Genomic DNA, 24,934 nt, shown 5'->3' with positions numbered 1-24,934 from the left:
GGAATATAAAGTTTCTGAATGGTGGTGGTGATGACTGGTCAATATCTTTCTGGACGAGTAAAAATATAAAACTTTGAATCCAACATTTATATTTTACCTCTTTCTCTAGTGTGTATTTGCTGGCACTTGAATGATGAAACAAGGCTTTAAGTCAACAAGACCTCTGATGAAGCATATGTAATTTGAGCATCAACTCAGTCTGCCGGAGTTTGTTTGAACACAACAGAAACAAAATGTTCTATGCTCTCCGCACACAACCCCACTAATAAATGTACATAGATGGTTTTCCAAGTGTAGAAATAATCTGATAACTTCTTCTCATCACATGCTACGTTAGGCACTCTGTCTGCATTGATAAAAATTATCTCACCTCAGCATGCTGTTTGCTTAAAAGCGGTTCACTCCGCAGGAAAGTGACAAACCTTTGTAATAATTGAAAAAAATAAATATCTGACCACTTGGGGGCACTCATAGACTGACCGTAGTGCATCGAACCACATAGTCAGGTGATCACAGAAATAAGACAAACACAACATGGGGACATAAAAATGTTCTTTTTGTAAATTTTATAGATCTCTCTGTGTGTGTGTGTGTGTGTGTGTGTGTGTGTGTGTGTGTGTGTGTGTGTGTGTGTGTGTGTGTGTGTTCGGACTATTCGGAACAAGGACGCATAAAACAAAATTTACTGGATAGGTAATTTGACTCTCATAAAAACATTTTGAGATTTGCCAGCATAAAAGGAAAGATAAAATTCAATGACAATAGTTTCGTCTAATCTCCTACTATCTTCTGTTTCTTTGAAGGCGTTCCTCCAAGTTAATTTTAAAAAAAAATTCCCATGACTGTGTAACATGCAGAGAAACAAGTCTGAGTATGCCCATCCACAGCATAATTGTTCATTGCATCAAGCTTGGTTGCGGCTTGAAGCTCCTATCCAGACACATTCCAGCAGAGTAAGACCACAGGTACGAGAGTGTTGAACAGAGAAGACAGGGGTAAAGGAATGAGAAAGAAAGGCAGGGACCAATTGGAGAGGAAGAGGAAAAAAATGATGCAAAAAAGAAAGAAGATAAAAGCACTTTATTAAGGAGAAATATGGCGGTCCAACACTACTGGCTGATGCTGCTGTTGGTCAGCTGCCATGAATGGATTGCAGGTAGGGAATGTAGAGATTTGTGTGTTTGTCTGATTGAGGGTTTCACCTCACACTTTATCTTGAATAAGTGAAGTTGTTACTTGCGTCCATCTGCCTCTGTTTGTGTCCATTGTGAAATTATTGTTTTTGCGGCAACTCTTGCTGACTGGCCTCTTCTGGCCCTGGACTTGTCGCAACGCGTCCTTGCAGGAATGCAGGAAGAAAAAAAAACACAGAAACACATGCAAAACCTGTCAACAGCGCAGACGGTGCTTAACCAGCTTAGCTAGGATCCATGGCGTGTGCACACTTATTTAACGATTTGTTGTAAGAATACCTCCATTAAGCCACCACCATAACAACACGGAGAGGAGCGTACCAACTATTTTGAGCGTACCAGACAGATTTGACTAAAAACAAATCTGTCTGGGAGATTAGTTTCAAGACTGACATAAATATTATTTTCCAAAAAGTTTCCAGCTTGATGATACATGTAAATTCAGATTTTTTTTCTTCCTATTTTTCCCTCCAGGTGTTGGGATCAGTCCTTTTATAAAGCATTATGAAGTCTTATCGTATGACAGAGGAGATCTCCACAGGAAGCACTTAAGAGCCAGGAGAGCTACGCAGCCTCAGGGATATACACTGGATTTGGATTTTACCGCTTTTAATCGGTAAAACTCCATTTAATTTTACTTTATTTTTTATTTGTTATTTCATCTGGGCTGCACGGTGGTGCAGTCGGTATCACTTTTGCCTTGCAGAAAGGAGGTCCTTCTGCATGGAGTTCCCATCAGCTCCCCATCCATGGTCTTCTCTCCAGATACTCCCACAATCCAAAAACGTTACTGTTGGGTTAATGTGTCTCTCCATTCAGTACGACTGTGTGTGGACGGTGGTGTGTCCTGTGTGTCTCAACCAGGAGACCCTATGGATAGAGGCAGAGGGAGAACTTTAGTTTTCAATGGCATTGAGGCACATCCTATACACCAGAACACAGAGAGACTTAACAATTGAAGATCAAGACAAAAACACTTTCAGTGATTAAGATTAGTCACTGAAAACTGAATCTGACAATGAAACCCATTGATATAAACAAAGTTCAAAGCTTTGTTGCAACACATTCCAGATGTGAGTTGCATAAAGGAAACTTTCCTGCTCTGTCTGAAGTTTTGGGATTTTGTACGATGAGCCAAAATTTTGAATGACTAAAATGGCAACTAACATCCAGGAAAGCATCTCTTTAGGATCTTGCTCTGAAAAAGAAGACAAAGTAAACAGTCTACATTTTTTTTACATCAAGAGATGCAGTTATTATTATTTTCCCTTTTTTCCCAGCTGCTCACCGATTTGCATCCTTGATGTTGCTACAAGACTTTGACCACATCTGCGAACCTTTCGTGTTTTTGTTGTTATCAGAGCATTCCGCCTGCTTTTGAAGCAGGACTCTGCCGGGTTTTCCGAAGAATTCACGCTGGTCGATGAAAAAGGCCCAACATCAGTCGATCTGTCCCACTTATACTCAGGAACAGTTGAAGGTTAGTCGGATATGAAGCCTGCAAAATGTTTACCTGACCCTAAATGCAGGACAGTTCACATGAATGACTCAATTCTTTTTCTAATGGATGTAATTTTCAGCAGCTGCTGCACAAATGTGAAGTGGAAATGAAGAAAGTAACAGGAGAAATATTTGAATCACAAATGCTCTTGGTCCTGTGATCAGACCAGAGAGAGACATTAAAGTCAGTGGCACTGAGTTGATGCTTAATGCAGTCCTCCTCCACTGAACTCATTTTATTGCTTAGATGAAAGATCTGGTTGCAGAAGTTAACAGTTACTTACTAACATAAAGTACGCAATACATACAAAGTCCTATCTCAACTATTTGCTTTGTGAAATTAAACTCATGAAATCAGCCTACATGTCTGCTACCTCTCACCATTTCTCTGATGCTGCCTTGTTATCGCCCGTTACTCTGTCTTACAGGCGAGTATGGGTCATCCTGCCACGGCTCTGTATTACAGGGACAGTTTGAGGGAACCATCCACACAGAGAGTGGCACTTACCACATAGAGCCTCTGCACAGATATGACAGCCTGACAGATCACCACTCCATCATCTACCATGAAGAGGATTTAGGTAAGGCTGATTTTATTCAAGCATAAATCGTTTAAAGATGCTTCAGGCTCCAAATGGCTCTGCAGCGTCGATCACTCAGCATCCAGGACTGATCAATGTGTATCTGGAGGGAGAATGTGTCCAAATGACGCCCAAGCTGCTGTCCAGACGCTCTGCAGATGATGGGAAAGTGTGCAAAGAGAAACTCTTTGCTACATTAAACGTAATTTATGATCTGCTGCATTCTTCACTGTCTCATTGAAAAAAAAAATAAGCAGACCAAAGCACATTTTCCCCACGCTATGCGAGATCTTTTAATGTTTTGACCTTTTGTGAGCTCTTCATCTTGTTTTCTCAGAATCTTATTTGACACATTGTGTAAAATGGTGAATATTGGTTTAGTTCTTGGTTTAGTGCTTGCATCCTCTAGCTCCAGTTCAACTCGCGCTACTAGAGGTCAGTGAACTGGGCAGTATGAGGAGCTACAGAGTGTCAACAGTGCCTGTGGAGGGCTCTGAATGGGTTTTGAGGTTCTCTCCAACTTGGACGCCAGCCAAAGAAAAGATAAGCTGTAAATGTTGGGATTATTGAATGAGGTGGAGGCTATGAGATTTCAGAAGTAGCTATAAAGAGGAAGAAGGAACAATATGTATAATGTGAGTTAATAAAAGCAACATGAGAAGAAGGACACAAGTAGCGCTTCTTCAGGGTTTCACAGCCTTAGAGACAGTTTCCACAACAAACTGAAATTAAATCCAACTTTCAGTTGTTCTCGTGATTTATCCGTATGAAAACAATTAGGAATCATCAAAATATAAAAAGTGCATGTCTGCTTGAACGTGCGTGCGATTCTTTTGGCTGCATGATTGCGTTAGCATAACCTGAGCTCTATGAAAGCATTTTACTGGAAACGCAGTGCGGACCGTGCCAGAAACCCCTTTCCCCCCAAACTCCCACGGTTGTTCCTCAATCTACTCTGCATCTGCCTTCCTCTCTACCCGTACCACATCGGCTTCACGCCAGGTGTAGTAAAACCCAGCTTTGGTTCATCGGCGGCATCCCCTTCCCTCAGACCCAGGCCGGCATATCTGCAGGAAACTGGGAAAGATTGACCATGTGATACTACAGCAGACAATCAGGGCCTCCACAGAGAACGCTTGATTAGGACTTCAGGTGGTGACATAATGTGTGCTTTTTTTCCTTCCTGCGGTTGTCGTCTGGAGCCCTCGGTTTTGATTGAGGAACTTTTGTTCTCCAGAGGGAGGCTGGATGTCATGCAGTTCATTAAATGGCTGCAGCAAAAGTATCCTGATACCTGGACAGATTGTTTTAGTGTGAATTCATAATCGACATTTAAAAAAAGCTAGTAACCACGAGGGTACAGTTAGAGGAACCACATACGTAATTTAAGCAGGAAGATGTGTTTTTTTGAAGTTATTATCCAAAAAACCAAATAGAGATTAAGCAGGCCGTTAACTGAAACCTGTTCTTCCTACATTTGGTAGCAAAATTCCTAAAGTCCAGCAACGTTTACTGGGTTCATACAGATCGCCTTTGCTGATTTAAAAACATATTTTTATTGCTCTTTCTCTGACTCAATTAGCCTCTCTTTTAGATATTTTAGACATTTATTATGACCACAAGGAGTCCTGTTGATCAACTCAGTAAAGAATCCTCTGATATAATGTCTTGAGATTAATTGTGTTGAAAATAGTGAATCTAGAATAAATGAGAGCAGAAGTCAAAGATACAAAGTCTCTGATTAATCAAATATCATCAATGTTTTGTCACAACATGAAGGAGACGACAGTATTGCAGTTTGACCACAGACATTAACGAGTCTTTCTCCTTCATGCTTATGGTGATGTTACACAAAAGGGATCAAAAATTTGCTTTTGATCAGTGAAGTTTTAATCCCTTGCAGTTTTCCCTGTTGAACATAAACATATAGAGAGAGGCTACATGCTTGACTCTGCGCTTAAAATCTCAAAGTGAAGCTGAAGTGACAAATAAAGATTGTTTCCAAATTCTTCAACTTTATTTTGAATCTGTGCCTACACAGTTGAAACTTTAACACAATGTGTGATCGAACAGGGAAATGAGCCCCAAATAAATAGCTTTTAAGCTTCTGGTTCCAACCTTAGCTATTTGAAAAAAATATGCAGAACTGCTTTAAAAATGAGCTGCATGCCATAAATTTAACTTGTTAAAATAAGTTATATAGTTTCAAATGAGATAAAAGATCAAATATGCGAGAAGATTGTGCCCCGTTTGGCAATGAGAGGATTAAAGCAAATCCACATTTATGCACCAATTTTGTAAGGGGAAATAATTCATTTCATAATCAATTAATCTAAAAAGTGGCTTAAATAATTCATTAAAACACAAAATTAAAGGGGACATGGTGTACAGGTTTGTGAATAGAGCTGTAGTCGTTAAGCTGCTGCTTTTGCACTTCAAAATAAAACCGATTTTTTAAATAGCTTGTAAATAAACAAATAAAACAAATGCTTTTATCCAACTCATTACTAACCTGTCAGTTCTTTATTTTAACAGCTGTGCCAAGACTTTTCACCTTCCTATTCCTCAACGCCATTTGCTATTCACTGCTTGAGAAATGGTTCAGACGTCGCTGCCCTCTCTGTGTTGTAAGAACAAGGATCTTATCAGCGTTTCTGGAGTTTTTCCCGACACTCTGCCAGACATTGGCAAGACAGGGAAATCACACTCTGAGAGTTGAAGGATATGCAGACCTGCTGTTGAACAAACTGGAAGGCAGCTTTAGGAAATCTCCACACTACGACTCAGCCAACATCTATAAAATTTGCTTATTTAATTTTTTAACCATCATGGTGAATTTGTGTTTATCAGAAAAAATATATATATATTAATTTCAGACAGAAAGCAGTGTCTTAGACAGAAACTTGTTTTCCTAAAAATCAGGGTGCTTATGTTGGTAGTAATGAAGTATATGTGGATCAAATGATGGGTCATTTAAACGGTTATCCAGACTTATTAAATAAACCCCTTTCTCCAACAAGGAAAAGTTTTTTTTTGCTTTCTTTTTTATCAGCATTGAATAACCCTTAAATATTGCATAAGAGTGTTAATTCCTGTTTTTTGCTGAATGCTTTGGTGAGGCATTCCTCAGATGTCACGGCCAAAGTTGTCTTGAGACTTGAGGTTTTGGTATCAGCTTTCTGCACCACGCTGCTCAGCAGGAATCGTTTCCAGCAGCTGCTGCAAACACAACTCCAGAGGCTCAAATGTGGCTAATTCCTCATGTGAGAGAAATCCTTTTTCTTTTATATTTCAAAGAAACAAGTGGACTCCTTAATTAATCTCAGATTAGCGTCTCCAGTCGGCCCGGCCAGGTTTAGACAAGCTTCCTTGCTTTTCAGAGATCACATATCTGATTTATTTGAAAGTGTTTGGCTTCGCAAGACAAACATTTTCCTGATGCATGGAAAAGAGGGGAGGACATGCTGACAAAAAGAGAGTATGAAAGTGGACATGAAGAAAGATCTGGAAGCAATTCTGTGTCGACACCCAGCGTTTAGGGCCTCCACATCCAGCCCCCTCCCCCACTCGGGCCATACATAGACCTTACGGTGAGGTTTGTGGTTGGCTGAGGGATTTCAGGAGGATGGCGTGATTCAGTCATGTGATGCCTCGTTTTATGCTCAATATATCGGGCCGGGAAGACTGAACTGACTCTACAAACTCTTTGCATTAAACCTTAAAGCTTCTTCAAGTCTGATTTATTCCAGCTTGAATGCGTTCAACAATGTTACACTTAAATTATTAATTTCCTCTAAGTTGCTGCACGTGCAGATTCCTCTCAGACGTTGAACATAACCCCGATAAACTCTGTTACAAAATCATTTGACTTCTTGCACTTTTGTGAAATCTTTCTTCGGGACATGTCTCTTCAGACTCCAGTCTTATCGCGGTTGCATCAGTTTTAAATGAAACAAGTCTCCAGAGTGTTGCAGTAGTGCGTCTCCACAGCGGGATCTGTCAGAGCCGCCGCTTCAGGCTGCCGTGCGGATTTCATAATGCTGGAGTTCACTTTTTGACCGTCTGAGAATGTGGGGATCAAGGTGTCTCCTCTCAAAGGGTCTCACCTTTACCCAGTTGCCCTTATTGTGTCAGTTCTGTACGTTCACCTTCGGCGTTTTTAAGTGCTCGTCGCACTTTATACATCCTCTGTTTTAACATGTAAAGTGGATTTATTGGCTAGTTATCGATCATGCTAAATCTCAAAGGTAATCTGTTGGATTGAGAAGTAAGCTAATGAAAATAATTTTTATATCCATATAATCAATATTACAAAAATGACATTTTTGAATTCACTCATTTGCTTCAAATTCAGTGTCTCCATCTTAACTAGTTGTTGCACAGATTTGGACAGCAGCATCGCAGACTAAGAGACTTTTAGCCACTTCTCTCCCCTGTAGCAGCTTGCCCGGTAGCTGACATCAAAACAGTACTTTGTGACCTCTTTGGTCAAAGAAAAACGAAACCAAAAGGATGCTGGTGATCTCGGATGCTGGCTCAGTGTTTTATTGGCTGCTGGGGTCGTGGCGAACAAAGCCAGTAACATCTACGGTTTGTTCACAGCCAGGCATCTTAAAGGCTGACATGTTTATGAGAAATTTAAAAAGTTCAGTGAAACTCCAGCTTCACCGTCAATCAAACATGGACGTTGCTTATAACTCTGCATATCTTTTTATTTAGCTTTGCTTTTATAAGGGTGAGAGGGGGAATCTAAATGGGGCATTAGGTAGCAGGAAAAATAGATAACTGTCTGCTTGAGGACCTAAGATTTACAACCACTCAGAGTGAAAAGAAATCTTTCTTGGCAACGGCTCTGTGGACGTTTTGGACTGTGCTGAGGCTACTCGCTACCTTCAGTGTACTTTTCATGCAGACACAGACTGTAGAAAAGAAGAAGCTGGTTGTAGATAAAATACCATCCATCATTCTGCTTTTGTTAAGCCAAGAGAGAAAGTCTTGGAAGGTATAAAATATGAATTTTTCCCAATAAAACTCTCAGTTGCTTCTGTGGAATGTCGAGTGATTTTGAGTCTGAATGAAAAGGGGAATCGCTCCAGTGAAGCATTTTTGAAGTTCACTCGCTAGCTGCACGTGCCTGTAAAAACCAAATGCAAGCAGAGTTTATTTATTTATGTTTTTTCCAGAGCTGTACCTCATGTGACCCTGCTATCTTCTTTCTGGCACAGTAAGCTTGAAATTTCGTTCTTTTGGTCACTGACCAAAAGAACTGTGACCCCACAGAGTTTGTGTTGAATGTAGTTCTAGTTTGGCTTCGGCATTCCAACGCTTTGGTTTTAACTCACTGTGATGCTTAGAATCAAATCTTCTTATATCTTCAGCTTTCTTTGCACTAAATGTAACTTTTCCTGTCAAAGTGAACTTGTCTTTAGAACTTTCCTGATCTCGGATGACAAGAACTTCAAATTTATCTAAAGAAACGGTAACCCCAGACTATGATGCTGTCACCGCCACACTTTCTGGTGTTTCATCAGATGACGATTCATTCTTCCACAAGGATTTTGGATATTTTAGCCAGGCTTGGACACACTCTTTGGAAGAAAAGGCTTCTGTTGTAAAATCCTGCTTCCTGTTCCAGACATATGAAGAACACAAGAAGCTTTTAATAAGTAAAACACAACCAGTATTTCCTGCAGCTGCTTCAGCTTTTGTTTTTGATCTCTTGGCAGCTTCATTGACCAGTTTATATACTTTTTTTTTTCTTTTTTTTGGTTAGTTTTAGAAAAAACATTCAGATCCTGGGTTTTAATCCCGGCCCGAGGTCTTTCTGCTCAGACTTTGTATTTTCTCCCAGTGCGTTTTTGGGTTCTCTCTGGTTACTCCTACAGTCTAAAAACATGACTGTTAGCTTAATTGGTTCCTTTAAATATTTTAATCCACTGCACATAAACTTGTTTTTCAGCAATGAGTGTTGTACATAAATGATCTGATATAAACTTGAAGATAAATAATGTTTACATAATCCTAAACTAAAAGTAAAGATGCCAAAAGGCTGACAGAAATTGAAAAAAATATTTACAGCATATTTTAATACAAATAAGCCTGTAGCTGTGAAAGACATGGTCATATTGTGTGTCTATGCTCCTATTCACAGTTTTATTTCTTTATGTTTTTTCTCCACAAAATGAACAGTTTTCGCTGCACTAACATCTTGTTGGATCTCTGCTCATGTATTTGTCATGGTTTTGTGAACGCTAACTCAAAGAATATGTTCAGGGTCTCCTTCCAGGCTGTTTACTTTACTGTTCTGGCATATTTGTGAGAAGAATGAGGAGAGGAAATATTTCCAAATGCGTGCAATTTTGTGTGCAACTTTAAACATCTGCGCTTTGTTTCGTCCAGTTCTTCCACATGCGATGCCCCGCTCTGGTGGATTCTGTAATGCAGATCGTCTTAACGCCCTCGCTGGAAACCTCAACCAGGTACAAAGTGGATCTCTCTGTGTTTTCTCTGTTTCATCACTGACAAGAGTTCCTTCTTCAAAGCTATTAATAAACAAACAAACAAAAAAAACTCTCAACTCATTGATGAATAATGGAGGAAATTCACTTGTGTGTCAGATTCATCATTTGCACCCACGATTTATGCACACATCCATTCATTCGGTCACATTTATTACCCTCGTTGAGTCACCGGGAACAAAATGTGGGTAGTAGCTGCAGCAGGATGTTGTGACAGAGTCACAATAGCGTGTGAGATACAAAACAGAAACCTGGCTCCTTGCAGACAACCTTGACGATGTTGCAAGACGTTAAAAACAACTCCAAAAACATCTGCCACATGCATTGGGCAAATATTCCCCTTGGGTTCACTCCTAATCATTAACCTTTGACCAACAGAGGAGGGGGGCCTCGACGTCTATTGTGAAAAGTGGATGTTGAGACTTTGCTGTGGATCCATTTTTAACTACATGCCTGCTGAGGAAGATCATTTCCCCTGTTTGGTTATGAAATGCCCTGAGCAGATGTTTTTTTGTTGTTTTTTTTACTTGATTACACTCCAAGAGGTGCACATACTGACGCTGTCAGTATTTATCTTAGAACAGGCAAAGGTTTTGATTTCTTTTGATCTGAAGAGTAGTCTGGGGTTTTGCTGCAGAAATAGTATTTCTATTACTTGAATCTGAGCAGAAACCAAAGCTGCATCGTCTTACAATGTCTAAATGTAGACCCAAACAAATGGTTGTGGTTCTTTATGTTGTTCCTTTTTATCCCACATGAGGCACCAGTGAGCCGTTCCAGGAGAAAAGTTGACGACTCGAAGACCAGCTGCCTGCTCCACCTCCACGCCGACCACTTCTACTACAAGAAGTTCAAGTCCGTTGAAGCTGTTGTGGCTCAGGTCAAATTTCTTAATATCACATTTTGTATGTAGCCGAAAATTAAATGTTCCAGTTTTAGATATACAACGGTTCAACATGTGGTCAAAAGCGCACCAGGACTCAACTTGAAAAGACTTCCCATGTTCTTGTAGAGTTAAATAGAGCTCACAAAATGAAACTGGATGTTTTAATTATTTATAAAAAGGGGAAAAAAACAACACATTTTGCACATTTTTGCACTTCCTTTTAGGACTCTTCTGCTTCTACAAACAGCCCGAGGAAGTAAAACCCATTCAGCCGTTTTTTTGGCAATAAGTTGATTTTTGCTAAACCTCCGTAGTATAACGTCACAAATCAGCAGGGACTGCCCCTCACCCAGCAACCCAAGCAAAGCTCCAGATCATTTATGGCTTCTGGAAAAAACAAGTATTTTGTTCTTGACTTACAATCCAGAAATCATTTGCTGCATTCTTGTTGGGTGTGCAGAAGGCTCCGCTTCTGCTTTTCAAAGATGTATGGTTGTATGGATGTATGGAGTTGGGTTGCGTGGACAGCGCAACCTAACTTTAAATATTTAAAAAAATATATATATACATATATAAAAAAATGTATTGCCAAAAATTTGGTATTTCCATAATGAAGCTAAACTTTTATTAGACAAAGGTTATAATAGTAACATTAAAGTTATATGTTTTGGGGAAAATCTACACCACACCAATGGTAAAGTGAATGTTGAATGAAGCAGACATTTATTGCTATCTAAATTTTAATCTGAATCAGGGTCGTTCTCTTGAAACCTCAACAGTTTATCAAATACGTCATTTTAGATACGGTGCGTTGCAGTGAAAGCGGTCAGAGAGTGAGTCAGGTGTCGGCTGTTTTCTGTGATCAGACTGAGGGCTTCCTCCTGACGCTTTCATCAGCTCATCGTGTCGTCTTTGCATTCTTTCCACTTTACTTTTGTTGTTGTTGTTGTTGTTGGTTCAGAGCCAGACTCCTGTTGGGCAGGACTGAAGAGTGTTAGGTAACCATGATGGAGTATAAATAAACAAGCTGCCGTTTTCAGTTTCTACTGACCTGCTTGCAGGTGCCGATCTATAAAGTGGTGGAAATTTCCAAGCAGACTCTCCTATTCTCACATATCCTGCTTGCAAAGAGACAAACCTTTGCTTATGACATGTTTGCATGTGCATCTAGTGGACGACGTGCACCAGCCAGACTGAAAATGCTCAGCTGATAACCTTTCTTTAGGAATTACATAAAGAGGTCTGTTTTATGACCCTAGAGTGATTATGCTGTCTTTAAATAACTAATGAAGAGGTCCGTAAGATAAGCAAAATATCTTTTAGGAAGCATCAAAAGCCTCATGTCCTCCATCTTTGCTCTTGGAACGATCCATCGTGCTGCTTCTGTCAATCTGTGTAAACATCTGGAACTGTAGTGTAAACATTTTTGCCAGTAAAAGAAAAAGAGAGAAAATTTAAGCAGTTGTTAAAAGTGTGAAAATAAGAGATGCAAAAAAAAATTGCAAATTGATACTTCTGAACAAGAAACTATCTGCACAACATTCACATAAATCAAAAAAAAGTAAAATTGGCTCTTGGAGTCGTTGTAGATCAGGGAGTTGATTAATTCTTTCAGTGGACATATTACTATGCAATAGATAATTGGATAATAATACAATTCCCTAAATACTTCATGTGTTTAAGTGCATAAAGTACTATAATCTATTATTAGTGAGTTTGGCTAGTAGCAGTTAGCTTATTGCTATTAGCACGTGAGTAAAGTTTTCTCACTTACAATTGGAACATATTTAAGGTCGTTTTGATATCAGTCAATATCAAATTATTATCCAAGAGGTTCTTGGAACATTATTCAGTTTTGGATCTCAAATCCAGTGGGTAACTTACTGTTGACTTGTTTTCTGCAGGTTGCCTCTTATATGCGGGCCGTGAACAACATCTACAACAAGGTTGACTTTGATGGAATCAAGCTGATCAACTTTAAAGTCAAATCCCTCAGAGTAAGTTGGAGAGTTTTCTGTAATTTTGTAGAGTTTGAACTCCAAAGAACTACTGTAACATGATTTACTGGCACATACATTTCTAATTCTAACATGTCAAAGTTATTTATGATGCGCATTTAAATTTAATTACAACACAAAAGTACATTTTGAGGGACGTTCTCTCAGAAGTGCTTTCAGTGATTGGTACTTCTTGTCCTTCCCTGTACAATGAATTTACTGTCTTTGTCTCTCCAGGTGATGATGACAGAGAATAAGACGGATCCTCTGCATCCTCTGTTTATCGGACCGGAGAAATTGTTGAGTCTTTTCTCCGAGAAAAACTGGGGAAACTTCTGCCTGGCCTACATGCTCACTAACCGAGACTATAGCGGAGTGCTGGGGCTCGCCTGGGAGGGCAAGACCGGTAAGCTGCAAAAGTAGCACAAAGAGTCAGGAACTGTCTGAAACACTAAAAATAACATTTGTGTTTTGGTTATATGATGAGGCAACACGAGGCAAGTCTGCCACTCTGCTGTGTAGGCGCATATAAAAATGTACTTTTCTCAAGAGAGATTTAACATAACAGACTGCCGGGATAACGAGCAAAGTCATTCACTTGAGCTGGCACTTTGGCCTCATGTTTTAACCCCTACAGTATGATAGAAATTAATGCAATAGGACACTTCCTCTGCTCTTTTAGTTATAAACAATGATTAATTGTTACTTTTATACTATAGTTACTATTAGGGTTGTTTTCATCTCAGATTGATTAAACTATTTCAAGAAGGATGTTTCCTGATCAACTGTCTAAATGGATTAATAATACATTAACTTGTGGCCAGATTTTATGCATTTTCGCAAAACTATTCATAGTTCAAATACACAATAATATTTTAAAACATGATGTCCTAGACAATAACACAGGGTCCTCCCTCATGACATAACATTATATTGGGTTAAAATTAAAAAGACAACACCTAAACCGCTCTCAGTCCAGACCAGCGACTCAGCATAAAAGCATTTTATAATTTAATTATAAGAAGTTGAATCACGATTTATTGTGGGTTTGAGAAGAGACACATCAAACCACAGACGCACTTGCACGACATTAGTTCCCGAACACGATGTTCTGGGCTTTTATGCACATAAAAATAAGCTTTGTGTTGAAGCGCGCACTTTATTTAGTTGATGTGAGGACAAAACCGACATCCACTTGTGAAAGTTCATTAACAAGTTTGTTTAGGCAATGTTGTTAACGGTGCTTTATTTACTGACAAAATCCTTTAGCTTTTTCAGCAGGTGTTCAGCTCTTGAGCAGCCACAGAAAAAAAGGATGGATGGAATATATATCACTTTTATCAAAAACACATGGTGTTTTGATAACATAAAAAACTGTGTCAAGACCTCGAGCCAGAGCACACAGAAATGTGAGACAAAAATAAGACTGAATTTTAAGCTTAATAAAGTGACTCATATCTTTCTGTTGTGCTTCTCTGTGGGAATCTCAGTGTGAGTCTGTGCAGATCTCTAAAATCACATCATTATCTCTGACTTACAGGCTCATCTCAGGAAATTGTTGTGGGTTTTTCTTCTAACATCCGTCGTTTTTCAGTCGGTCAGTCACTTACTTGAAGCAGAAATCATCATTGCACTTATGTGTGAAACAAATCTTTTAATTAATTTGGAAAAGTTTCAATGTGAAGTTAACAAGGCCATATTTGTTTCTCTGTGGCAAAACACACGTCGCATTTTAATCCTGCTGCTGGAGAGATTTTCACTCAGAAACCAGCAAACACAACGTGAGCCGACAATTAGCACTCCTGTTGCGATTTGCATGAAAATCATTTAGCCGTTTCTGTTTCCATCCGCAGAAATTTCTTATTATTTGTTAAAGTTAGATTTTGTTTACTTAGAGTTAAGACCAGAGTCAGTAAAGGTCAGCTAATATAAGACAAACAGTTTTCCAGAGTAGCGTTAACATCATTGTCAAATGAACTCCCAGTTCCCCAAATGTACCTGCAAGATCTCAAAGAGTTCAGGAACCCAAACACGTAAAGTGAACAAAAACAAGTATGAGGCAATCCCAGTAATATCAGCCAGCTCTGCAGAGGGGACTCTCTGCCTGTGTGTGTGTGTGTGTGTGTGTGTGTGTGTGCGTGTGTGTGCGTGTGTGGTATTATTGCTGTCCAGGAGGAAGTTGTTTTGGTTGGAGGTCCTTCCTCCTTGTCTTTTACTGTCTTTATCTCACATGCAGCTCTCTATTGGTCAAACTGGGGGGCGTGGAAGCAGCAGACCACCACAGGGACATGTGACCAGGGTTCAGCAAACCTCTGTTACACACACGCACGCACACACACACACACGCACACACTCACGCACACATGATCGTCATATGGAGCTTGTAGGCCTCTTACTGAGGATTGATGGCTGCATTCCACAGTGCGGTTGCCATGGAGACGTCTCACATGGTGGGCACGCACCTACACACACAGTGAACGTGTTACTTGAAGTGTTGTGACTTTTCAGCCTCACATGAGTGGATTATGTCTGACCTTCGGAAACCAATACACCCACAGTCTGTTTCTTTACTCACTCTGGTTCGTTAGAGGTCTGCAGTAAAGAAAGGTCAAACCACAGGACCATAAACCCAAAGACCCCCGAAGTACACAGAAGCTTTCCTTTGAATATGTTTTACCTGGAGATCTCGGTGCACTGCTAAGATAGAAAAAAAAATTAAAAATGCAAAAACAGAAAACTCAAAGCACACTTGGACAGATATCAGAATCAGGTTTTGCACACAAACGAGGAATTTCACTTTGGTTGCACTTCGCTGTCACTGAAGACATCTTTAAGACAGCTGTATAAAAATAATTGTTGGGAAGCATATACAAATGCATTGTTTTTACAAGAGAGGAAGACAAGGTTGAACTGGAAAAAAAATCTGCCCAAACCAGTAGAGCAGAAATGCAGTTTGACTGAGATGACACTGCAACATGCATGTCAGATAAATATATGAAAAAAATTACATTCTTTCTGAATTCATGATTCAGTACAGAGGCTGAATCATGTCTTCATCTACCTGCATAGATGAAAATGACATCATGATATTATGAAGTAACTTTCTGAGTGTTTCAGCTTCTGCCATAATGTCACGCTATCTGGCGCTTAGAAAAAAATATATATTTTCTGGACATTTTTTCCTTTCACTCCTTCTGTAGCGCTGCATCTCTGAAGAGTGGGTGTGTGTTGGGATCGAATGGGTTAAATTTACAGAGATCCCTTATGTCCCTGTCTTACTTTATTTATTTATTTACTTATTGATTTATGTATCAACAAACCAAATGGTAATTCAGTTCCAATGCCTGAGTGCTCCAATGTATTGGTCAAGTTATCACAATAGTTCCAGCCATCAGTATTGTTAATATTTACATATATTGAGGATGTTTAGGATAAATAATTTAATAGTATAATGAAACATTAAGTCATATTATTATTGAGTGCTAGCTGTCTTTTTTTGTGTTGCGGTGTTGCAGGCCTCCCGTTTTTTGACGTCTGATGAATATCAGAAAAATCATTGTAAGGAAATTTCAGACGCCTTAGTTTAATTTAGTTTAATGGCATTTGAACTAAATTCAGATAGGAAATAGTGTGACAGGTGTAATAAACAGAAGCGAGTTCACACTTCAACCCGAAACACCAAACAGCGCCACAGCATTAACGCTACATACAGTTCATATGTGTGAGAGAAATTCATAAAAAAAAAACACACAATTTATTCACACAAACATCGTTCCAAGTTAAGAGACAGCTTTCGAGTTCAACCATCTTCTCTGGCTGCACAGTAATATGCCACTCTTTGTAATTTGGGACCAGCACAGATCAACATGCACGTTTGACCTTGAAACTATTTGCGAGTGTTTACAGAGTGAGTTGGAAGCTTTGTCTTCAGTTTCCTGTTCACACAAGTACTGCACAGCAGAAGTTTTTCCTCGTCATGTGCATTTTAACGACTTGAAGAACTCCATAATGTACAGGAAGCAAGATGTGATGTAAAAACTATGCGGTGGATTCGCGTAAATTTGTTTACGGCCCATAGAGAATGGCAGGCGTCTCTGGAAATAGCTGTTGAAGTGTTTGTTTTCAATACGCCTTGTCCAATCCAGCACAAGCGGCAACAACAGTCCTCCATTCCTTAGCGCAGTGGTTCCCAAACTTTTTCTCCTGGGCACCCCCAGCGGTTTCCAAACATTTTCTGGGCCCGCCCTATGATTACAAATAGTTGTCTGGTTGAACGATGTGTGTGTGTGGGGGGGGAGGATTCTTAGAGACTCCCTGTCTCTAACTTTTTTGGGGGGCAAAATGAATGTACGTAGCTGGACATAGACAACAACATCGGTAGCCTACAGGCTACTTGTTAAGCTTAAGGCTCTGTATTGACATTAGCTAGTCATCCTTTAGCTAACATTACCTGCATCCAACAGCTTTACTCAACTCAGTCGGTTAGTTTTGGAGAAAAACTGTGAAAAGTTCTTTGCGTTTTGCTGGTTTGCTGCCGTGATTCTAACACACCTGTAGCTCTGCACAGCAGCAGCAGGTCTCCTTCACTGCCATACAGGTGTAAACCCAGCGCGAGCGCTCATGTTCCGTTTAAAGGCGGCTCGGAAAAACAGGTTACGACATGTTAACAACGTATTAAACAGTTTTAACTGTTGATAAAAGTGACAGAGGACAAAGATATGGGAAGTACGGAAGACCCTACTGTATCAAATTGACATAGGAATAACAGAGAGTTGGCCATTCTAAGGTAAAAACCCAGCGCATACAGCGTTCATGTTTCTTTCTTTTTTTTTCACCCAGACCCCGCCCCCCCCACCTGCAATGGCACGGCGCCCCCCCCTGGGGGCTCGCCCCACAAATTGGGAACCTCTTGCTTAGCGAGTTTCCGATGCTTACGTTTCCAACTTTCAATTAGTTTTAGCAATCCGACATGCTACATAGTTGCAATTTGAAAAATGTCTTAATTAACGTAATCTTTTAGCATCTTTTAGTGCCCAAGCGTAGAGTAGTTAGTGTCAGGTTTCCTCTGTCTAACATAAACAGTTAAGCCTAATTTAATTTCCTCAGGCATCTTGGGACATCTCACCAAAGCCTCTCTCCTGGCATCATTAGGGACATGTGTGGATCATCAGTGAGCCGAATATTGGACTGAACAGAGGGCAAGGCCAGTGATTCACTTGTCCTCAACAGGATTGTTCTGTCTTCAATTTATTAGTTTGTTTTTTCCCAACAGCATTCAGAACTACAGAAGCCTTTCAGATGAGAGGTTAAATGTTTCAAGAAACACGAGAAAAGGTCCGGTTGCCTTCTACTTCAGCACTGGCAACGAGTCTGGCCTGAACTAACCTACCTTTTGTGGCTTATTACGAAATGAAACCATGATTTGTTTGTGGTTCAGTTATTGCAACATTGCCGAGATCAAACACACAAAGAGAAAGTTTCAAGTTGAGCAAGACCTGTGATGCATTCCAGACGGATTAGGTATTTTGTTTAAAACACTGGAAAGGTCAAATTAGCTTAACGAGAGGGTAGTTTAAATCCTTTTTAATTATTTTGCCGTGAAAAGGTCAGTGGACTGCAGAAACAAAGGAGGGCTGTGATGGGAAGCCACCGGATGCAGTTGTGTTATTTACAGTGTGACTTCCAGAGCAGAGCTGAGGTTTTCAAAATATGTTATGTTATCAGTAAGACGTTTTGCTTTGTCTGTTTTATTGTCAACCGTTTTGTTTATGGATTCCAACTTCCTCCACATGTGCCTGAGGAAGCGCTGCCATTGTTTGCACATATTAAACCATTTGAGTGCAAACTGTTTTATGTTTTACCACCTCTGCTAAAGTCTCACAGTGCATGTTCTCAACTGATAAGTGCAAGTGAAGCAGCTGACTGACTGTTTACCATCAGAGCTAATATTAGGGAGCTGAGATTTTGGCTCTTTTCTGTGACAAAGACAGAGAAGCGGATGAAAATACGCTGCAGCCCCTCTCTGCCAGAGCAGCCAAAACCCACAGTATCTGCAACCAGAAGTCTCTTTCTAAGAATCCCAGTTCCTTGAATGCTCGATCCGGGGGGTGTTTCAGGGTCAAAAGTGGGATTTAAGTGAAACACACACTGATTTCTCGCTAAATGTGACCAAAGGAGTCTCCAACGGATGCTTGGCTCTTGATGGGAAAGTAATGAAGCACTGTCTTGTTCTGTTAAGCTCCCAAAGCTCAACTGTTTGAGCACGACTTGATGCCAAGAGGCGTTCTTGTTGTCGACCTCTTCCACATCATAAACGGTAATCTTATTTCTATGGCATGCGATAAAGGGAAAAGGTTATTGTTTTTTTTAACCTCTAATCATTTCTGTCTGTTCCTGAAGGTCGTTCTTCTTTCCACTGTGCCCGGTAAAATAAAATAATCCATATACCTGCAACTGGTTCCCACACAGTAACACCTGGTGAACTCAGTTTCCTTTAAATACCTAAACGCACTCCTCGCCATCATATTGACTGTAAACCACATTATATAGGAGATCTGATGTTAAGCTCACGTGACCTCCAACCTGAAGCACACACAGGGGCTAAAATAAAAACAAACTTAATGTCATTACAAAAGATACATTTCTTTGGATTTCCATCAACCCACAGGAATAAAATCCCACAATTTGATGTATTTTGTGGATCTTAGAAACGTCCAACCTGACAGTGAGCTGAAATTAAATGACTCAGAGCGTCTGCTGCTGTGAATCTTATAGCTGGTCTTTTGACAATAATGTCACATGCCATCCATTGTTCCATGTGAATTTATCCAGCTGCTTGTAGTTGTAGGGAGGGCTTCTGAACCCATTGCATAACTCAAATAGAAGGAAGATGGGTGGCGGCAAACTGGGTCTGCATGTTTTAATGTACTGAGTTGTAGCCTGAAGCTCGGGGCCTGGAAGGATTTTAGCACAAGGATTGTTGGCTTAGGGTATTTCCAGTAGCACAAAAATAAGCACTTATCCAACAACTTTGGACCCTAAAGTGATTCTTTGCTGTGTCTTTACTGAATTTTAGTTTGCCTTAGAGTTTGCACTATCTGTGTATGCATGACTCTGCATATAGGTCTCCTCAAAACCTGAAAAACCCAAGATGTACTGTAGCTCTTAATTGTATCTTTAATTTTAACCATTAAATAGAGCTGGGGGGGGGGTTCCTCATTCATTATTGTATTCTGTATTCCTTCAACCTAGAAGTAAATCTGGACAAGTGTTTTAAGTTAAAACACTTGTCCAGTGTATAAACACACGTTATGTCTCTGCTTCTCCTTTTCTTCATATTAGGTAACTGGGGAGGGATATGCTCCAAGTACACGGCGCTCCGTAACGGCGGCATGGCCACCCTGAACACAGGACTGATCACCATTCAGAACTACGGACAGTTCCTGCCTCCGCGACAGGTCCAGCTCACCTTTGCGCATGAACTGGGTCACAGCCTGGGCTCTCCGGTCAGTTCTGCCATCTCCCATTACACCCATCACCAGCCCAACACTCTGATATTTGGTTAATGAATCTGTTTGTTCACTGAGAATTTACCAACATGGATTATAACCAGGTGACTACACTCCATGCTTGATTTAATTTTAAAACTCCACCTGTCTTGCAACTTATTGCCTCGCTAGCCTCAGGTGTGTACACTGCGGCTGCACAATATCATTTATTATGCCATGAGAATATCAAGGTTATGTCCTTCTTTCCTCTCATTCTCATCTCAGTTTCCTAAACTCACCTTTCACATTTTGAGCCATGTCATCTGTGACCATTGTGAGCATTTGCTGCTGTTGTGTCCAGCCACGTAAAGCACAAGTTGATAACGCTTGGAATATGTTAGCCAGAAATGACGCCGCTAACGTGAAGATTGCACACATAATATCGCAGTGATGATGTACTTACAATGTTTTGTGCAGCTGGTTTTATCTAAGTAAGTGAAGTGGTTTCATTTCCAAAAGCCTGATTTGTTTATCAGCACTTTAGGTTTATACCATAAACACTTTAAAACTTTAGCAAATACAAAACCAACTTACCTGTTTTAAATGTTATCCTAGACTTTTGTTACACATATAGTATGAAATGCATTTTTTTAAAATATTGTCACCTTCATGATTGACTTTCCTTAATCTGCAAATATTTGTTGCAAAAATAGTCAGTTTATTAATTGTTCTTAATCTTTTCTTAGTGATAGCATAAAAAGATTTATCCTAAAAAGTTTTTTTTAAATGCCTTCATTTAGTGTTTTCCATTGTTTTACTCATCCACTTTCATGGTTCATTATTCATAACTTTAACAGGGTTTTGTTTCTGCACACTTCACATGCCGTCTGTTTCTTTCTAGAGCTCTCCTTCCTCTCAGCCCAGATTTTGCATTATTAATGTGGCAACAATGCTCATTTAATATTAGATAAGATATAATTATGTGTCTCCCATGGGAGAAATATGTTTTAGGAGGATCTTTAATCTGTCTGTAGAAAATCTGCAAGTGAAAAGAAAACCAATATTTATTTTTCATCCCTTTTCCATAACTTACAGTACCAAACATGCCTAAGTGGATCTGTGGTGAATGGGAGTAAAAACCCCACGACATAAAGCTCTTCCCTGAAGCTGTGGATTGTGTAATTAACACTCCTCAAAGTAAATGTTTCCATTAAACCTGCGTGCGTATTTGCAGAGCACTTGAACAAATTGTACCCGACCTGTTCACCGGAATAGACTTTAGAGACTTTGGCCTTTATTGATCAGATTGTCTGAAAGGGACACCAGATGAGCTTTGATGTCGCTTACATACACTGATTATTAAATCGCTTTAAGAGCCTGCTGTCATTTTCCTCATGCAGCACATTTACTCTTTGCTAAAGTAAAAGCTGGTTGCACATAAATGTTCTGCCTTACACACCATCAAGTCAGCAAACTTAATCTTTCCAAACACAGATAAAAATAGCATTCAGGAGATTTAAAAACACATTTGCCAGGAGGGAATCACTAGGATCCTGATAAAACATTTTAAATATATATATTTTAAATATATACTACTGCTACTATTACTTTTATATTTATTTATTTATTTATTTATTTATTTATTTATTTATTTATTTATTTATTTATTGGTGGACCTCTGGTTTTACCTGTACCCAGAGAAACAGGAAGTGATAGATTGTAAATTAAAATTTCAGATCAATTTTTATTAACTCAAAGTGAAATACAGATAAAATATGCTACACTATATATTTTTAAAATGCTTATTTCCTGCAATGATTTTTTCTTTCATTCTGAGTAAATAAACTGTCATACTTTACTGCTATCATCTTCAGACGAACTTGCAAATCGTTACTGTTATTTGCGGAGGGAACAGTATCCTCATTATGATTCATATATGTATTTTTATAGGTCTACGGGATTTTAAAAAAAAAAACTAATTTCTGCTTCAGTTGTCTATTTTTATTCTTCAAAGCCCTATTCTTCAATAACTAATGTAATGGTTGATGGCAAAGGACAACTTGTGGTTCAAAGGTCATTAGGCTTCATTTTTGCACGGATCTGTTTTATTGTGACAAAAGAAACAAAAGAACTACAGAATCAAATATGAAACCACCAAAATGGGGAAAAAAGACAATCTGAAAACTTTTTACGTGTTCAAAAATTACATTTAATACGTTAAAATAATAGTTAATTTCCAAAGATTTGACCATGAACTCTTTGGAGAAGAGAACAAACTGACATATAGAGTACGTCTATATTAGATGTATGTCTAGTACAGACTTAGATCTATGTGTATTAGATGTATGTTTTACATATAATGCATTTAACTTTAGAGTCTGAATGTTATCTGTCATCTCTTGTGTTTTTCACTACTGTTAAACATTTGTATAAAAAGACGTACAGAAGCAGTAAAGTCGTGTTAAAGCCAGACATACTGCAGAGGAAAGCTAATGGATTAGATATTTTTATTAGAATGTGGTATTTCTAACAGCTTAACATAATTTTCCCAAATCCATAAAAATGTTGCTTTCAATTATGTCTCACACTGAGCTAAATTTCTGTGAAAATATAAACTAGAACCACACAGTGCAGTAAAAGTGTGATTTAGGTGCTTGTGTTGAACCACATAATGGGAAATAATTCAGAAACAGAAAGAAACAAGGCAAAGGAACTATTTTAAGGAAAAGGCACAAACATCTTTTGCGCCACACCACCCTCTTATTACCCAGAGATTTAGGCTCTGACTGGTGCAGAGGAGGTCATAAAAGTGCCATTTATAACATCCATCACAGTAATCAGAAGCAGATTCAACAAAAGCCACATAAAGACTTGTCCTCTCAGCATGTGTCCGTGTTTATTGGACGTCTTTATGAACCCGCCTAGGCTTGATGCTCAAGAGAGGATGAGATTTTTCCAAATGTTTCAAGAAAAAAAAAAAAGAAGAATCTTCTGTTCTGTCCTTGTTGTTCTGCATGGGGAACATCACATTCCCTCCTGTTTTCTGTTGAGAAAAGTTATATTTTCATGTGACTCTTAAATGCTCAGAATACGCTTCAAACTTCTGATAACCAAACAAGTAGTTCAGCTCTCACCACACACAGCTGCAAACATTTTTTTCTGACCTTACAACAATTTTGAGGTCAACAATACAGGGACTTCATTCCCCCATCTGCAATAAAAATGCAGAGCTGCATAGTTCCAGCTTCGGTTAGATGATTTGTTTTCGCCTGCTGTTTCTGACACGAGCCGATTAAAGAGAAATTTACAACAAAACAGAAAACAGGCTTTGTCGTTTGGTTTGTGTTTCAGCATGACGAGGGCTCGAACTGCGGCAACCTCGGCTCCTCTGGGGGGAAAGGTCGGTACCTGATGTTTCCACAGGCCACAGACGAGGTGCGAGAAAACAACGACAAGTTCTCAACCTGCAGCGTTAAACACATCAGCAACATCCTGCATCAGAAGAAAGACAACTGCTTCGTGGGTGAGACGCCGACGCGGTGTCAGGCGTGGTCACCATGCAGGCTTTAGATTAATTTGAAGGTCATTTCTCTCCCTCAGTCAGCGATGAGCCCATCTGCGGCAACCACATCGTGGAGAAAGAGGAGGAGTGTGATGTCGGTCACAATGACACAGACCTCTGTTGCTACAGTGCTAAAGAGGCCGTAGGAGTCCAGTGTCGACTCAAGCCTGGCAAAGTGTGCAGGTACTTGCTGCTTATCTGCCAGGTCAAATCCTCCGTCACCCTCTTTAAGTGTTATTTACACATCGATTAACCTTTAAATCCTATTGAAGTATCCTAAATTTAAATTTAAAGCGAAAATATGTGGAAATGTCCAAGACGGTGTGAAGATTTTTGTGACAATGTGAATGTGTGTGAAAAATTCTCGTTTCCCTCCGCCAGTCCGAGTCAGGGCCTGTGCTGCGGTCAGAACTGTGAGCTTAAGCCTTTGGGTCAGATGTGCGACGAGGAGACGGACTGTGTAAAGGAGAGCGTGTGCTCCGGCCTCTCCCCGCTCTGCCCCGAACCAGACCCCAAGGAGAACTTGACTGTCTGCAGCCAGGGCACGCGCGTTTGTCTGAACGGGGTGAGGCTCGGCCACACGTCGAACTGTGACTCAACACACTTTTTCCTTTGCTCAACAAATCAGGCAGCATTTGGAAGTATGCAGCAATCTTGCAAAGCTGGTCTGCAAAGGCAAATGCTTAACCTTTGGAGCTGCAATAGTGAAAAAATCAAATAAAACACTGTCATGAGCACATGTTGATGCTTTCAGGCTCTTGAAGGTTACCCCATATATGTTAGACTTTAATTTGAACTTACTTTATGTTTTGGATTCAGCTTGTGTCACTTCAGACATTTGGTATTAATTAGATCAGTGTTTCTCAACCTTTTTCGGGCCAGCGCCCCCCTGGCCTTTATCCAGGTCCCTCACCGCCCCCCACCAAAGAATTTGTAGGCTACTTTGCACTGACTATTATTTTATTAATATTACTATCACTATTGTAGATNTTTTGATTTTTATGCTTGTTTCTGTATTTATCATCAAAAATAATTTTCCAGAGAACAAAAAAGCCATGAGAATAGAAATTATTTTCACAGGTCTCTACGAAAAATGCAATGAACATTCAAGTTAAAATCGGTAGGCCTAACAGGAGCCAATCAGAGTGGAAAAAATATTGTTGTTCTTTGCCATTTTCTATTTGTTAAATATTCCACAAAATGACCAGAT

The 24,934-nt window shown here is 39.6% G+C and overlaps 1 protein-coding gene across 1 annotated transcript in view; it reads left to right on the top strand.

Moving 5' to 3' along the window:
- The first annotated feature begins 912 nt into the window (after positions 1-912).
- The window catches only part of LOC106955286 (disintegrin and metalloproteinase domain-containing protein 10), a 32,798-nt gene continuing 8,776 nt past the window's right edge, over positions 913-24,934 (top strand). Inside the window, exons 1-12 of the mRNA XM_015045392.1 lie at positions 913-1,156; positions 1,668-1,809; positions 2,555-2,673; positions 3,122-3,274; positions 9,674-9,753; positions 10,553-10,672; positions 12,583-12,675; positions 12,913-13,081; positions 20,017-20,180; positions 23,514-23,685; positions 23,763-23,907; positions 24,106-24,289. Coding sequence (XP_014900878.1) covers positions 1,096-1,156; positions 1,668-1,809; positions 2,555-2,673; positions 3,122-3,274; positions 9,674-9,753; positions 10,553-10,672; positions 12,583-12,675; positions 12,913-13,081; positions 20,017-20,180; positions 23,514-23,685; positions 23,763-23,907; positions 24,106-24,289 — 1,602 coding nt within the window. The 5' untranslated portion in view covers positions 913-1,095. The remainder of the gene's footprint in view (positions 1,157-1,667; positions 1,810-2,554; positions 2,674-3,121; positions 3,275-9,673; positions 9,754-10,552; positions 10,673-12,582; positions 12,676-12,912; positions 13,082-20,016; positions 20,181-23,513; positions 23,686-23,762; positions 23,908-24,105; positions 24,290-24,934) is intronic.

Source organism: Poecilia latipinna, unplaced genomic scaffold (assembly GCF_001443285.1).
Source record: "Poecilia latipinna isolate Pla-1442-1.1 unplaced genomic scaffold, P_latipinna-1.0 Scaffold723, whole genome shotgun sequence".
Classification (NCBI taxonomy): domain Eukaryota; kingdom Metazoa; phylum Chordata; class Actinopteri; order Cyprinodontiformes; family Poeciliidae; genus Poecilia; species Poecilia latipinna.
Note: the sequence above shows the minus strand (reverse complement) of the source record. Positions and strands in the feature narration are given on the sequence as shown.